We start from the raw sequence: 12,596 nt of genomic DNA, 5'->3' as shown, positions 1-12,596 counted from the left end.
TTCTGCTGTTCTGCTATTCATTGCTTCTATTTGAGAGATAGTGTTAACAAACTAACCTGTGAAGAAAATATGTGCTTTTTTCTGCTTGATAGCCTTCTGGCAAACTTAGTGAGATAAACATATTTTTAAAGTACTTATAGGTGCTATAACTACAGCCTGGTAAAACTTCACCTCACAGGCAGATAGACCTTGAGTGACTGCTATATTTATGAAAGGTCTGATGATGTCAGATACACTGACAAAAGTTTCTGTAGAACAGCTACAAAATAGGTAACACTATGTCAACCTGCAACTAGCCACTATTCCACATCAAAATACTCAATAGCTGTTTCTCTGTGTTTTTAAGGTTTGGTTTCTCTACTATGGTTAACCCCAAACATTATCAATACAGTATTAAGTAGCATAATTTCCATTGGTTTCTCTTTTTTTGCTATGTGGATGTGTCTTTAAAAGCATATCTGAGGTAGAAAAACTTTCCTGGAGGCCGCGTGTATTATTGCAGAATGATGGTCATTAGAAACAAGGACTTGCTCCTTTTTCTGATTGTTGATCAACCAATTTGAATGTAGTTTTATGAGAACTCTTTTATCCCACACATATTTGGGAGGATCTATATAGTGAATATTTATTCATGTTACAGTATGATTCTATCAATCTAACCATACTGTAGCATACTTAGGAAATTTAAATACTAATAGCTTGTTCCTAATTTCAATGATTTTTCCTTTTGTTGAGCATATGACATTTTTAGAGGGCATCATGTTGTCATCCACAAGATGTTTGTGCTCTGACTTAATAAAAATGCATTTTTATATCACTACATTCCTACAATGCTTGCAGAATTTCAGGTTTCTGCTTGCAGAAATTCTGCCAAAGAAGAGGCTTGCAAGATGATTTTAAAATGACTCCTTTTTTTCACCTGTCCCACTCTGGTGTCAGTCACAATGGAAACTCCTGCTCGGTGAATTACAAAGTGAAAACTGATTTTATGGATTGTTACCTAAATAGATTCATTTATTAGTCTGTATTAAGATTTAGAATTGCTTATTTAGTGTTGCTTGAACATTGAGTCCAAGATGTTCATCCAGAATAATAGGTGTGTTTCTGTCTCCTTATCAATACCTAAACTAGTGGCCAGATGTAAGAATTCCTCAATTCAGCTAATCAGCACTTGATGCTTAGAGACTGTAGAACTCTGGCTCTATTAGTCATTATTTGAGATGTTAAAGTCTGCTATAAAATATTTTTACACCTGGCTTTCAACTCTGTGAGAAATATCATTTTATCTATAGAAACTCTGTAGCTGATTGTCTTTGGAAATGCATGTGTAAGAATTTTAATTAGGAATCTAACTGCATATTGGTAGAATGCTTTAGTGCAGCAAATGGACAAGTAAATAATACAGTTCCTACCTTTGCAGAACTGTCTAGAAATCCTTTGTAGCCATGGTGGACTAGAGGCTGAGAGAAAAGATAAGTGTAATCGAACATTGCATGATGTTGCTACTGATGATTGCAAACATCTCCTAGAAAACTTAAGTAAGTAAATGCTATCAGCACTACATAAAAATGTTTTTAGTAAAGAACCTGTGGGGCAAAAATGAGAATATGAAAAGGGTAGTTGTCACTTTTTTGGCACCACAATATTAAGTTACTTTGATCTATCAAGTTTCTATTCTCCAAATTTTGCTAAAGCATATGATAAAATTGTGTTGGAGGTTATTAAGTTCCTCATGTCTTTGTTTCTAAACCATTCAAAAAGATGGTACAAACTGTACATTTGCAAATGCCCATACTCTTTTAAAATTTCTGAATTTAATATTAGCAATTACTTTTTCAAAAGCTGTTGCTCTCCTCTTAGCTTTCCTTCAAATTCTTGCAGAAATAGTCACTTAGTGGTGAGTAGCTGTCAAATTCCCTCCAGCTAAAATATCATCTAGTCATATCTGAATCTCTTTTTAGAGCATAGTTTATTTTGTCACTTACTGGTGAGGGGATTATTTGTTTGATTCTTCAACTATGTCTTAGAGACAACATCAAAGAACTTCTTTTTTCCAGCATCAGTAACTTCTGTGAGAAGACTGCTCTTCTGTTGAAACCTGTCATCTTCTTCCTTGTCTGTAAGTTTTCTCAAAATTCAGTAGAGCAGGCTCATCTGTGTATTTCTTGAGACAAAACTTAATTCATCCTCTCACTAGTTTTGTGGTTTTTATATCACTATATCAATCTAGATATATCTGTATCTATATATACAGAGAAAAAATACCTATATTTCTCTGCATGGTTAGAATTATGGCATTTGTAGATCTGTATGCTCTCCATTTTTTCACTCCTTTTTTGTGTTTGTCTTGTGGGATATAGGGATGTGGGTAGTTAAGTTCACTGGTTATCAACAAATTGAGGAAGTTTTCTGTCTGCTGCTTCTGATTTTCCTCTTCAGCTTTTTTAAATCCCAGTTCTTACCGTTTTACTGCAGGTTCAGAGGGGAATACAGCTCATTTTCTAATAGACACTCCTCCATAATCATCTTTATCAGAATGAAACAAATTTCTGATGGCTGAATATGCAGCCTGTTAAATTAATGCTTGTATTATTTCCATCAGTCTTAGCACCCTGTGTCTCTGGTCATGCTTGTCATGAATCCAACAGCTTTTATCAGGTCAGAACCTTTGGCCTCCCCTTCTCTTCTTCTTTACACCTTAAGCCAAGACTACATTTTTGGGTAAGGTGTCTGTGTACCATCCTCTACCTTCCTCACACTCCAGTAAGATTTCTGCTGCAGGGACAGGAGGATCTGTGCTCCGACAGATCTGAAACACTGGGGCCAGGATTGCCAGCTATGCCTTAGAGGTCACATGCATTTAAGTTTAGGCATATTCTGTGCCTCTGTCCTAGGGGCCCTCTGTACTCCTTGCAGTCTGCTCATTTCCCTGAGGTCCAGCCATCAGAAGGGCAAGCCTTTGATGCATATCTCACAATTCCACATCTGAAGGATGCCTCTGAGTAGTCTTTTCCCATTGGTAGGCTAGTGGGTTTAAATCAGAGCTTTTCTGACATCAGGAAAATTTCATTGGTTTGTATCAGCTGAAGATCTGGCTTCTGGACACAAAAGGGAAACAAAGATCATGTTGCAAGACATCATAATCATCTGATATGGGTTGTTTTTTATGGTGTACTTTCTAAAATTTAATTTTTATAATTTCTGAAACATATTGTTCGTCATGAAAATTAGAAGATAGGGTTTTTTTTTCATTTTTAGTCATCTAAATGATCTCCAGAGACTGCTGCTTCTGTTGAGTTGTATTCCAAAGAGCAAGATGTAAAATACTTCATAGTTTCTAGAATGTGAATATAAATGTCCTTTTTTAACATTTTGTCAATTTACTCTGTAGCAAATAAAATATACCCTTTCAAGTGCATTTTCTGTCTTAGCTCTTAGCTTTTTATTTAAAGATGTTTAGCTCAGCTGTGTTTTCCATTTGTGCACTAGTGCCAGAAAATTATTTCCTACCTAACATAAACACAATAAACTGAAAAATTAAGACATTGTCTACCATCTGTCTTAATTTATAAGTAATTAGTCTATAAAGAGGAAATATAAGATTAAGTAAATTTTGTCTTGTTTCCTATTATTTAAGCATAATAATACTGAACTGTTTTTTTAAAAAAATTACAGATGCCTTGGTATTTTCATCACTGCTCTGATTTTGTAGCTTTCCTTGGTAATACTGGATGTTATTGGTTGATAATAATGGGATTATTTTGAGTTTTACAGTTTTTCTCATAGATGGTGTTTTGTTTTTCAACAGATGCTCTTAATGTACCTGTAAGGATTTCAGTCAGTGGCGTTGACCCAGTCCATTGTGGTACAGAGGAATTTGATACAATATGTGCTTTAAATATCCGCAAGCAGACGTCATGGGATGATTTTTCAAAAGCAGTGAGTCAGGCAGTGACAAACCATTTCCAAGCAATCGCTTCTGATGGATGGAGGAGCCTGGAAGATCTGTCATTTAATAGTGCTGCAGAATCCAACATTGGCCTCAGTGCAAGCAGTATATTGTCTGTCAAACTAGGTATCAACATTGGTGTTAATGATAAAAGCAAAACTTGGGGGAGTTCTCGAATTTGTGAAATCTTCTAAGTAAGATAAAAATGTCTTTGAATCACCGCATCTTTTAAAGCATAGACTAAGAAAGACTAATACTAGAAATGAAACTTTGAACAGTGCTGTCATGAAAGCATTCTTTACTTTTAGCTGTGTGTATGAAACAATTAATTATGCACTTTAATATAATCTTGGAGCTCATGAGTCCCTATGTTAATTAGTCTTTTAGTACTTCTGGTACTCCAGAGGAGAAATCTGTATGTCAGGTGAAACTAAGTTCTCACCCTGAGTGCTGTGTGCGGTTTTGGATGCCACAATATAAGAAAAGCAATTAGGGAGTGTCCAAAGGAGACATGAGAATGGTGAAAGGCCTAGAGGGGAAGCCATGTGAGGAGTGGCTGAGGTCACTTGGTCTGTTCAGCCTGGAGGGGACTGAGGGGAGAGCTCACTGCAGTCACAGCTTCCTCATGAGGGGAAGAGGAGGGGCAGGCACTGATCTCTTCCCTGGGGTGACCAGTGACAGGACTTGAGAGAATGGCCTGAAGTTGTGTCATGGAGGTTTAGGTTGGATATTAGAAAAAGGTTCTTCACCAGAGGGTGTTTGGACAGTGGAACAGGATCCCTAAGGAAGTGGTCACAGCACCAGCCTGACAGAGTTCAAGAAACATTTGAGCAATGCTCTCAGGTACATGTGACTCTTGGGATGTCCTGCGCAGAGCCAGGAGTTTGACTTTGATGATCCTTGTGAGTCCTTTTCAACTCAGGATATTCTGTGGTCCTACAAAAACAATTCAAAGCCCACATTGCTTCTTTACAGTACATCCAAAATATACAGTAAATACAGACTGTAAATCACCAGCATAGGTAAACAGAACTACTGTTTTACGTAACTTCACTTAGCAAGGTACAAAAGAGAAATCTTTAAAATTATGCAAAATTGGCCAAAAATGTGGTGGTCTTAGTAACAGTTGTATAGGTTTCTGAAAATCCATGTACTTCATCTTAAATCTCATTCCTTCTTCACCTTCCCATTAGCAAAACTGAACCCTGGTCACGTTAGAGTGGGCAAATTATTCTGTTTTACTCTATTTTATATGTAAAGATAAAAAGATAGGCTAGCTGTTTAACTTGTGTCTCATCTGGCAGAAGACACAAGTAACTTCAGTTGTATATCAAATAATAGCATGATTTAGTACATCTCATAGATGGGACTGGTTTGTTTGTCAAATTTGTCAGTGTGTGCACATAATCTTTGTAAGCAAGTGAATATGCTTGAGTGTAGGACACTTTATATACATACAAGGAATATCTCTCTCTTATTTTTTTTTCACAGGAAACATTACATGGTCAACAGGTCAGATTTTTTCCCAGCCACCATGGGACTTTTTGAAGAACAATAGAGCTGAGCATATCACAGTGTTTTTGTTTGGTAATTTTCAAGTCACAATTTTTCAGTTTTGATTGTTAAGACTCTCCATATGAAATACATCATTTGAGAGTCATTTGCTACTGATTTTGTTCTTTAGTATTGCTTGATTCTCAGAGACATCATATCTGTTTAGTTGTTTAACTAGATTTTAAAGTATCTACAACATTTTTCTGGCATTTCTGTGCCAGAAAATATGTTGCACATAAAAGTCTTACTACCTTTTTCAGCCATATAGTAGTATATGTACTGCTTATGTCATGGTTTCCCATGAATCTATGGTGCTAGATAAATGTCTTTCATTTATTCAGCATTTTAATTTGTGTAGCCTCTAATTATAAAAGGTCACTGTAGAATACTGCATGAAAATCATATGTATCAGTCATACATGCATGTAAACATGAGAAACTTACCAAAGTTATTTGTATGTCTCATTTTAAGGACCTCAAGAAGGCTGTTTAAACAGTGTGACTTATGCATCCATGATCCATCTTCAGACACTTCAGAATTATCTCCGCCTGGTCAGTAATAAGCTAGCTTCTCCCTGCATGCTACTTGTTTGTCAAAATACTTCTGGAATAGTGTTGACTAAAATTGGGAGTTTTTTCTCTGAAAGAATGTCAAGACTTGTAAAAAAATGAAATGGGATGAAAGCTGTTTTAAAATAAAGTTCCCCCTGAATTTACTCTTAACTTTAGTCTTGTGAGGGCATTAACTTTCTTCTTTAAATAGCTGCTCTCTGATTATCTGAACTGCTTAAAAATATATTAAAAGCTCTCTGATGTCTTAATTGCTTTCCAAAGTTATTTTATTCCATTTTTTCAGGAGAAGGTAAATTAGAATGACATTCACATAAGCAATTATTTGAGACATGAATTTTATTACTAGCTTATGTAGAAATCTCCTGTAACACACCTTATTTAATACCACAAAATGTAAGAATAATAGACTAATATGAGATAACTTTCATAGATAACACTGCATAAAATCAGAATTAGTTTAGAACCTGCTTAATTTCTGCTGTGTCCTTGGATAGTGTTTTATGTTGTCAGGAGAATGTGCCACAGGTTTCTGCTGTATTCAGCCATATTGCCAAGAGATTGTAGAGATATGACATTTTAGAGGTAAAACAGATTAAAAAATAATTGTTTTACCATACTGATAACATGATCAGTATTTCACATTTCTACTGCAAATGAAGTTCTCAATCTTAATCCTTAAATTAGTAGTGACTTAAATTGATGATTTTGGCATCATTCTGTTATATATATTTTAATTCAAGATCAAGAAAATATTTTCAATTACTAAATTTATTCTTCCAGATGACTGTTTTAAGTTTTAAAGTCTGTTGTAACAAAATACCTTGCTACGTAGTTCTACAAAGGATATAAATGTATCAATATATTTCAAATATGTTGTATGCAAATAATATCTACTTTGAAACTAGTATAGTAAGGATTATCAACTCCAGTAGTGCAAATCAAACAATTTTGTCTTTTAGGTGCTGATTGTGTCACGTAGGTTAAAAAAAAATCCAAGTCTGAACTTCCAAGAATAATTTCTTTATGAAATAAATATTTATGTTTATCTGTCTGTAGGTTGAACAATACCGTAATGTCATTTTCCATGGTCCAGAAGGAAGTTTGCAAGATTACATAGCATATCAGATAGCAGCCTGCATAAAGGTATTTGCACAAACATATCAAGTGAATTAGTCCATAAACCAGAGTTTTCACTATTTCACCAAATATATAAATTTTCAACACAGCAAAAGCAAGTGGCTGCAGGATCTACATGTGAGATTGTTAAAGTCGAAGTGGATGCTGGTTTCTCCAAGGAGCAGCTTGCAGAACTGTTCATCAGTAATGGTAAGGTTATGTCAGAAAGACTAGTTTTGGTGATTTGTAGGAAAAGTTTTAACGGTGCAAAGTAAAGAAATACGTAAAACCATTTTGCAAAGTGGATGGTATGTTTTAATGAAACCCGTAGTTTTTCAGGTGCTTGGGGCCAATTGTGTGAGTCTAAACTGAGGGAGAGCTGAGCATAACAGAGCTCCCAATAAGGAGTTCTGTCAAAAGTTCATGCCATCTAAGTAAAACTAGTTGTTTTAAACACCAACTTCTGTCTCATTCTCTTTTCCCCTTGTTTGTGATCCTTTAAAAGTTGATTGCTTTGGTTCAGATCTACTGAATCAGAACTGAAGATCTACTGTGAGTGCTCATGAACAAAAGCAGAGCCATCCTATCAGGCTGTGCAGTGCTCTTTTCTGTTTGTTCTCATACTGCCTGTGTAACTTCAGTCTGTGGCAGTTTTTTCCACTAAGGAAATCCTGGTCACAGTTCCCAGGATAGCTTGTGCCAGTGATTATTCCCACATGTCACTTTCAGTGCCATGGGATTGGTGGGAGAGAAGAGACCATTTAGTCAGAAGTCTGCCAGGCTCTGGTGCTAGGCCTGGAGGCAAGAATGTCATTTGTAGTTTGGTTTGTTTACTGGCCACTGTCTCTTAGGAAAGCTGCTTCTTTTGGATGCTCTTCTGTGTCAGCAACACACTCTTTTTAGTAGTCTGGTTTTGCAGTTCAATATGTTGCTTCTAGTTATGTCTCTCATTTTTCTGCCATCTTCTTTCCCCGCTATTCTGCTGCATCTCCTTTCCTGAGAGCATTTCTCCTCTAAATGAATGCATCAGACACAGGGAGGGTACCTGTCCTCCCTCCTTTCAAGCTGTAGCCTCTTAGTAAAAGAGGGCAGTAATAGTCAGGAAACCGCAACTAAATAGCAATGATCAGGTACAGTCAGTTGCTGTAAGTTTTGCGTTATTAATGACTGTTGTTAGTACCACCTTCAAAAGGTCGTGAAACTGCAGGGCACAGAATAGTCAAGATAAGTGTTTATATTTATGTATGTGTTACAGAAGCATTCACCTGGGATTCAGTGTTGCAAGAACTCTTGCAAAGCTGTGTATTTTTTAAGTGGTAAGATGTTAAAATCAGGAAAATTAAAGGAAAATATTTAAAATGTTAAATACAGAGATGTCACTTTATTACTTTTTAGGTTCAGGTGCTACTGGGTTTGCCTCATACTAGCTCTGATTATTTGAGTGATTAAAGATATTGAAGGAAGTTTGGAAGAGAAGATTGCCTACTTCTCATAGAAGTTTGCTACAATCTCATAGAATGATAAAGTTTCTTACAAACGTGGACTATTCTTAAACCTTTTGTCACTACATGGTATAAAGGGTAGATGTTAAAAGTTTAACATCTAGTACAGTAAATGATAGAAATGTTTAAAGAGGTCTTTGTTATCTTTTCTGTTGTATTTACATTCAATGTACTGAAATCTTTCCTACCTATGAAGATCCTATTATAGCCATTTCAGGAATTTATTTTAATCATAGCCTTCAATTTTTTTCTTAATATACACTATGATATTCTTTCTATTATTTGATTTTATGCTTTCAATTTTAAACTTATTATCCAGTCTGTGTGGCCTGTAAACAAGTTAAAATGGAAAAAAAAAATAATCTTTTGTTACACTAGTAGCAGTAAATTCTGTATATATAAATAGAAGTAAATCTTCCTAAGTATACATTAATGGGATTTTTGTATTTCAGCTTGTCTGATCCCAGTGAAACAGCCTCCTGTAAACAAGACAACAATTGTGATTTTAGAAAATCTGGAGAGAGCTTCTTTATCTGAATTACTCGGAGATTTTCTAGCACCTCTTGAGAATCGGAGTTCAGAAAATCCCTGCACTATTCAAAGAGGTATTTAAAGAATTTGGTTTGCAGAGATGTTTTTACTACAGTACAGTTTTATTGTAATATATGACAAACAGGGAACAGGACAAAAATGTAATTTGTTCAGTTTTTATATTTTATGGTAAACAGTTGTCCCCTTTACAAAGATACCATATTTTTTAGCTAATTTATGGTGTTTTGTGTGTTGTTTTTCCTTTCTAATTATGTCGCTGCTTTTTGCTTCTGTAAGAAATCATGTCAAGGTTTGAGTATTTCAGTTAAGTGTTTTATGGTTCCTTTTTAGCAAATGGAGTTTCTGGTGCTTTTTACTTTCATGAGAACTGCTTTTTACTGGGGACCATTGCAAAGTGCCATCTTCATGGCTCTGACCTGCTGGTTCAGCAGCATTTCCGCTGGGTTCAGCTTAGGTGGGATGGGGAGCCAATGCGAGGATTGCTTCAGAGGATGTTAAGGAGAAAAGTAATAAACAAGGTAAGAACTCTAATCGGCTTCAGCAGTTATGTTCATCACCAGGTCTGTGAAATATGTATGATGGTAATGCCAAAAGCAGAGCAGATAACTTGTTTCAGGAAAAAAAGCATTAATTTCTGGGAAGATACAGGCTGTGTATCTGGAAGTGTTGTGCTTAGACTCACAGACCAGTGTGTGGTCATAGCTAATTGGTTGGTTGCAAATAGTGATACTGTGGCTACTTGCCTGTCAACTGCATGAAATATCCTTCAGTAATTTTTTCAACATCTTCTTTCATTCTTCTGAGAATTATACTAAAAATCAGTACAACAAACATACATAGTCTCTTCTTCAAAGAATTTATTCTCAGTATCTAAAGTACGATAGTCAGATATGTGTTTTGTCTAAGTTTTAAGCAGAAAAATATTTTCCATGATTTTCAGATCAAAAGAGGGGCAAATTATATAATTAGAAAAGTTGTTTTGAGCTACTAGATCTGCTGAAGCTGAAACAAAAGTCTGAAAGAAAATAAAGATGGGAAGTCTGTTTTAAATTAATAAATAAACAAAAATGGGAAATGAAAATAAAGATGTAGGTAAAAGTGGACTTTCAAAAGTTATTTGGAATACCATTTGAGTGTGATAGCAGCTATTACCAACAGTCAGGCACTGTTAGACATTGGCAGAGAGAGTTTAGTCAAAACAGCTGCAAAGGAAAATAATCTTGGCAGCAGTTTTGGACAGGCTTAAAAAGGGAGATTGTTCTAGGAATAGAAAAAACTACCATTAATAAAGAGTCCTGTTGTGTGACAACAAGACCTACTGTCAGTTTTGAGTGTTCAGCTGGATGTGTCTTGGTTGTCCTTGGGGATGTCATCTCCTGTACCCTTTGCCACAGTTCTCATCTATAAAAGCTTACTGATTCAAAGAGATCCTGCAGAGGAAATGGGTGGTATTTGAAATTGGTGGTATTTCAGCCAGGATAATGAGGAAATTTAGAAACACTCCTAAGTATTCTTTAATTGCAAGAACGAGAATACAGAATAGAAAAAAAGAATCATGAGAAATCTATGAAACTCTTAATAGACTACTTTTCTTAGATTAAGTTTTTTAAATTATGACTTGTTCATAGTCAAAAATAGCCTTTGTTCATAGTCAAAGGCTGCATCAGACTTACTCTGCCAAACTGGTTTGGCTAGAAGAACTTGCAGCATCACATAACAGATGTCATTTTCAGGCTATTTTTTTGGGCTTGAAAGAAATCCTTAGAGTGTAACAGGTTAGAATGTGACTATGTAATAGGCTTCTACCTCTGACTGAAGTTGAACAGAATTTGGGTAGTAATCTCATTAAGTTCAATTTCTCTCGAGCATATATGCAGATGGTGGCTATTTGGAGAAAAAGAGCCATGTGTCTTCCTGTATCTATCTTCCCTAATTAAATATTGAAATGCCCAGTGCGGTAGCACGTTTTTTGAAATTCATACATGTGCCATATGTAAACTCAAATGCCAGTTGGTACAGGACTTAAAATAGTGGATTGCAAAGTCAAAAATAAAAGAAAGATAATCTGTTGCAAAACTCTAAAGCAAAGTAGAAACACATGTATTGTTAGAACCACAGACTATTTCAAAGATCATTGCTCTGTATTATGATACCTTGTTTGTGCTGTAAAATATTCATGTCTTCAGGTGAAAAACTCTTTTCCTGTTAGTTTGAACCATTAAGTTATATGGGAACAGTTTTAATGTTTTTCTACTTTAAGTTCACCTATAGAGTCTATCAAGAGGCTCTGGCTTCAATGCTGTCATTTGCTATCCCTGGTGCATCTTTTAATGCTTCCTTTAATTTAAATTGTTACAGAGGATAATCCTAGGATTAGGATGATGAAAGACTGTAATTTGAAGTCAGAGGAAACAGGAGATTTTTCTGGCACTAAATAATTTGCCCTTAACAAGGCAGACTAAAATCACAAGTCTTAGAGGAAGACATCTTTTCTTCACTGCTACTAGATCTAAAATCAATATGGAAATCCACTGGGCATATGTCTGGATCTGAACAGATATTCCTGTTCAGTGCAATTGGGCATTTTTTCATAATGCCTTATTTGTATCATGTACGTTGCAATGTATATGGTACATATCTCTTGTAATCCTAATCTGAAACACTGTAGAAAACCACTGCTACCAAAATTTCTGCCTTAATTTCCCACAAGAAAGTAAAAGCATGTCAGTTTATTGATAAGGATATATCTGTTGAAGAGTAGTTGGGAAGATAAGATTTAATATAGCAAAATGTCAATATATTCTATAAAAACCTTTGACCTGTTCTTGACTGTTCCTGATCTTTTAATAGCAACACATGCAATGAAAAAAAAAAAAAAAAAAAACCAAGCCTTCCTGGAGTTTCAAGGAAAGTGTTTTTAGTTCTGGTCTTATGCCATGTCAAACATCTTTTCTCCCTGCAGTTCAGAGGCAAAGTACCTCCTCCATGTGATCCTGTGTGCAAGATCATAGACTGGATTCTTGCTGTTTGGCACCAGCTGAACTCTTGCTTATCACGTCTAGGAGCACCTGAAGCACTGATGGGGCCAAAGCATTTCTTCTCCTGTCCTGTGGTGCCAGGGCACAGCCAAGCAACAGTCAAGTAAGATTTTTGTTTCCTGTTTGATGCTGTTCAGTGCCAGCTAGATACTTACCACAAATGTAGTGGTTGTGTTTCTCCCAAAACCCCACTGACTCAGGAACCTTAAAAAAGCATTTTAATTGAAATTGTTGAAAGGTTTAAAATTCTGTTGACTATTTAGTTACTAGAAAGACAATTCTGAAGGACACAAGTGGGAAAAGGGTGTCTAAC

The 12,596-nt window shown here is 35.7% G+C and overlaps 1 protein-coding gene across 1 annotated transcript in view; it reads left to right on the top strand.

Moving 5' to 3' along the window:
* CTTNBP2 (cortactin binding protein 2) overlaps window positions 1–12,596 on the top strand; it is a 76,635-nt gene that overhangs the window by 51,973 nt on the left and 12,066 nt on the right. Inside the window, exons 9-17 of the mRNA XM_041471469.1 lie at window positions 1,421–1,538; window positions 3,809–4,075; window positions 5,441–5,536; window positions 5,975–6,054; window positions 7,132–7,218; window positions 7,302–7,401; window positions 9,146–9,298; window positions 9,576–9,763; window positions 12,208–12,386. Of these exons, the coding sequence (XP_041327403.1) occupies window positions 1,421–1,538; window positions 3,809–4,075; window positions 5,441–5,536; window positions 5,975–6,054; window positions 7,132–7,218; window positions 7,302–7,401; window positions 9,146–9,298; window positions 9,576–9,763; window positions 12,208–12,386 (1,268 nt within the window). The remainder of the gene's footprint in view (window positions 1–1,420; window positions 1,539–3,808; window positions 4,076–5,440; window positions 5,537–5,974; window positions 6,055–7,131; window positions 7,219–7,301; window positions 7,402–9,145; window positions 9,299–9,575; window positions 9,764–12,207; window positions 12,387–12,596) is intronic.

Source organism: Pyrgilauda ruficollis, unplaced genomic scaffold (assembly GCF_017590135.1).
Source record: "Pyrgilauda ruficollis isolate IOZ18807 unplaced genomic scaffold, ASM1759013v1 scaffold27, whole genome shotgun sequence".
NCBI lineage: Eukaryota > Metazoa > Chordata > Aves > Passeriformes > Passeridae > Pyrgilauda > Pyrgilauda ruficollis.
Note: the sequence above shows the minus strand (reverse complement) of the source record. Positions and strands in the feature narration are given on the sequence as shown.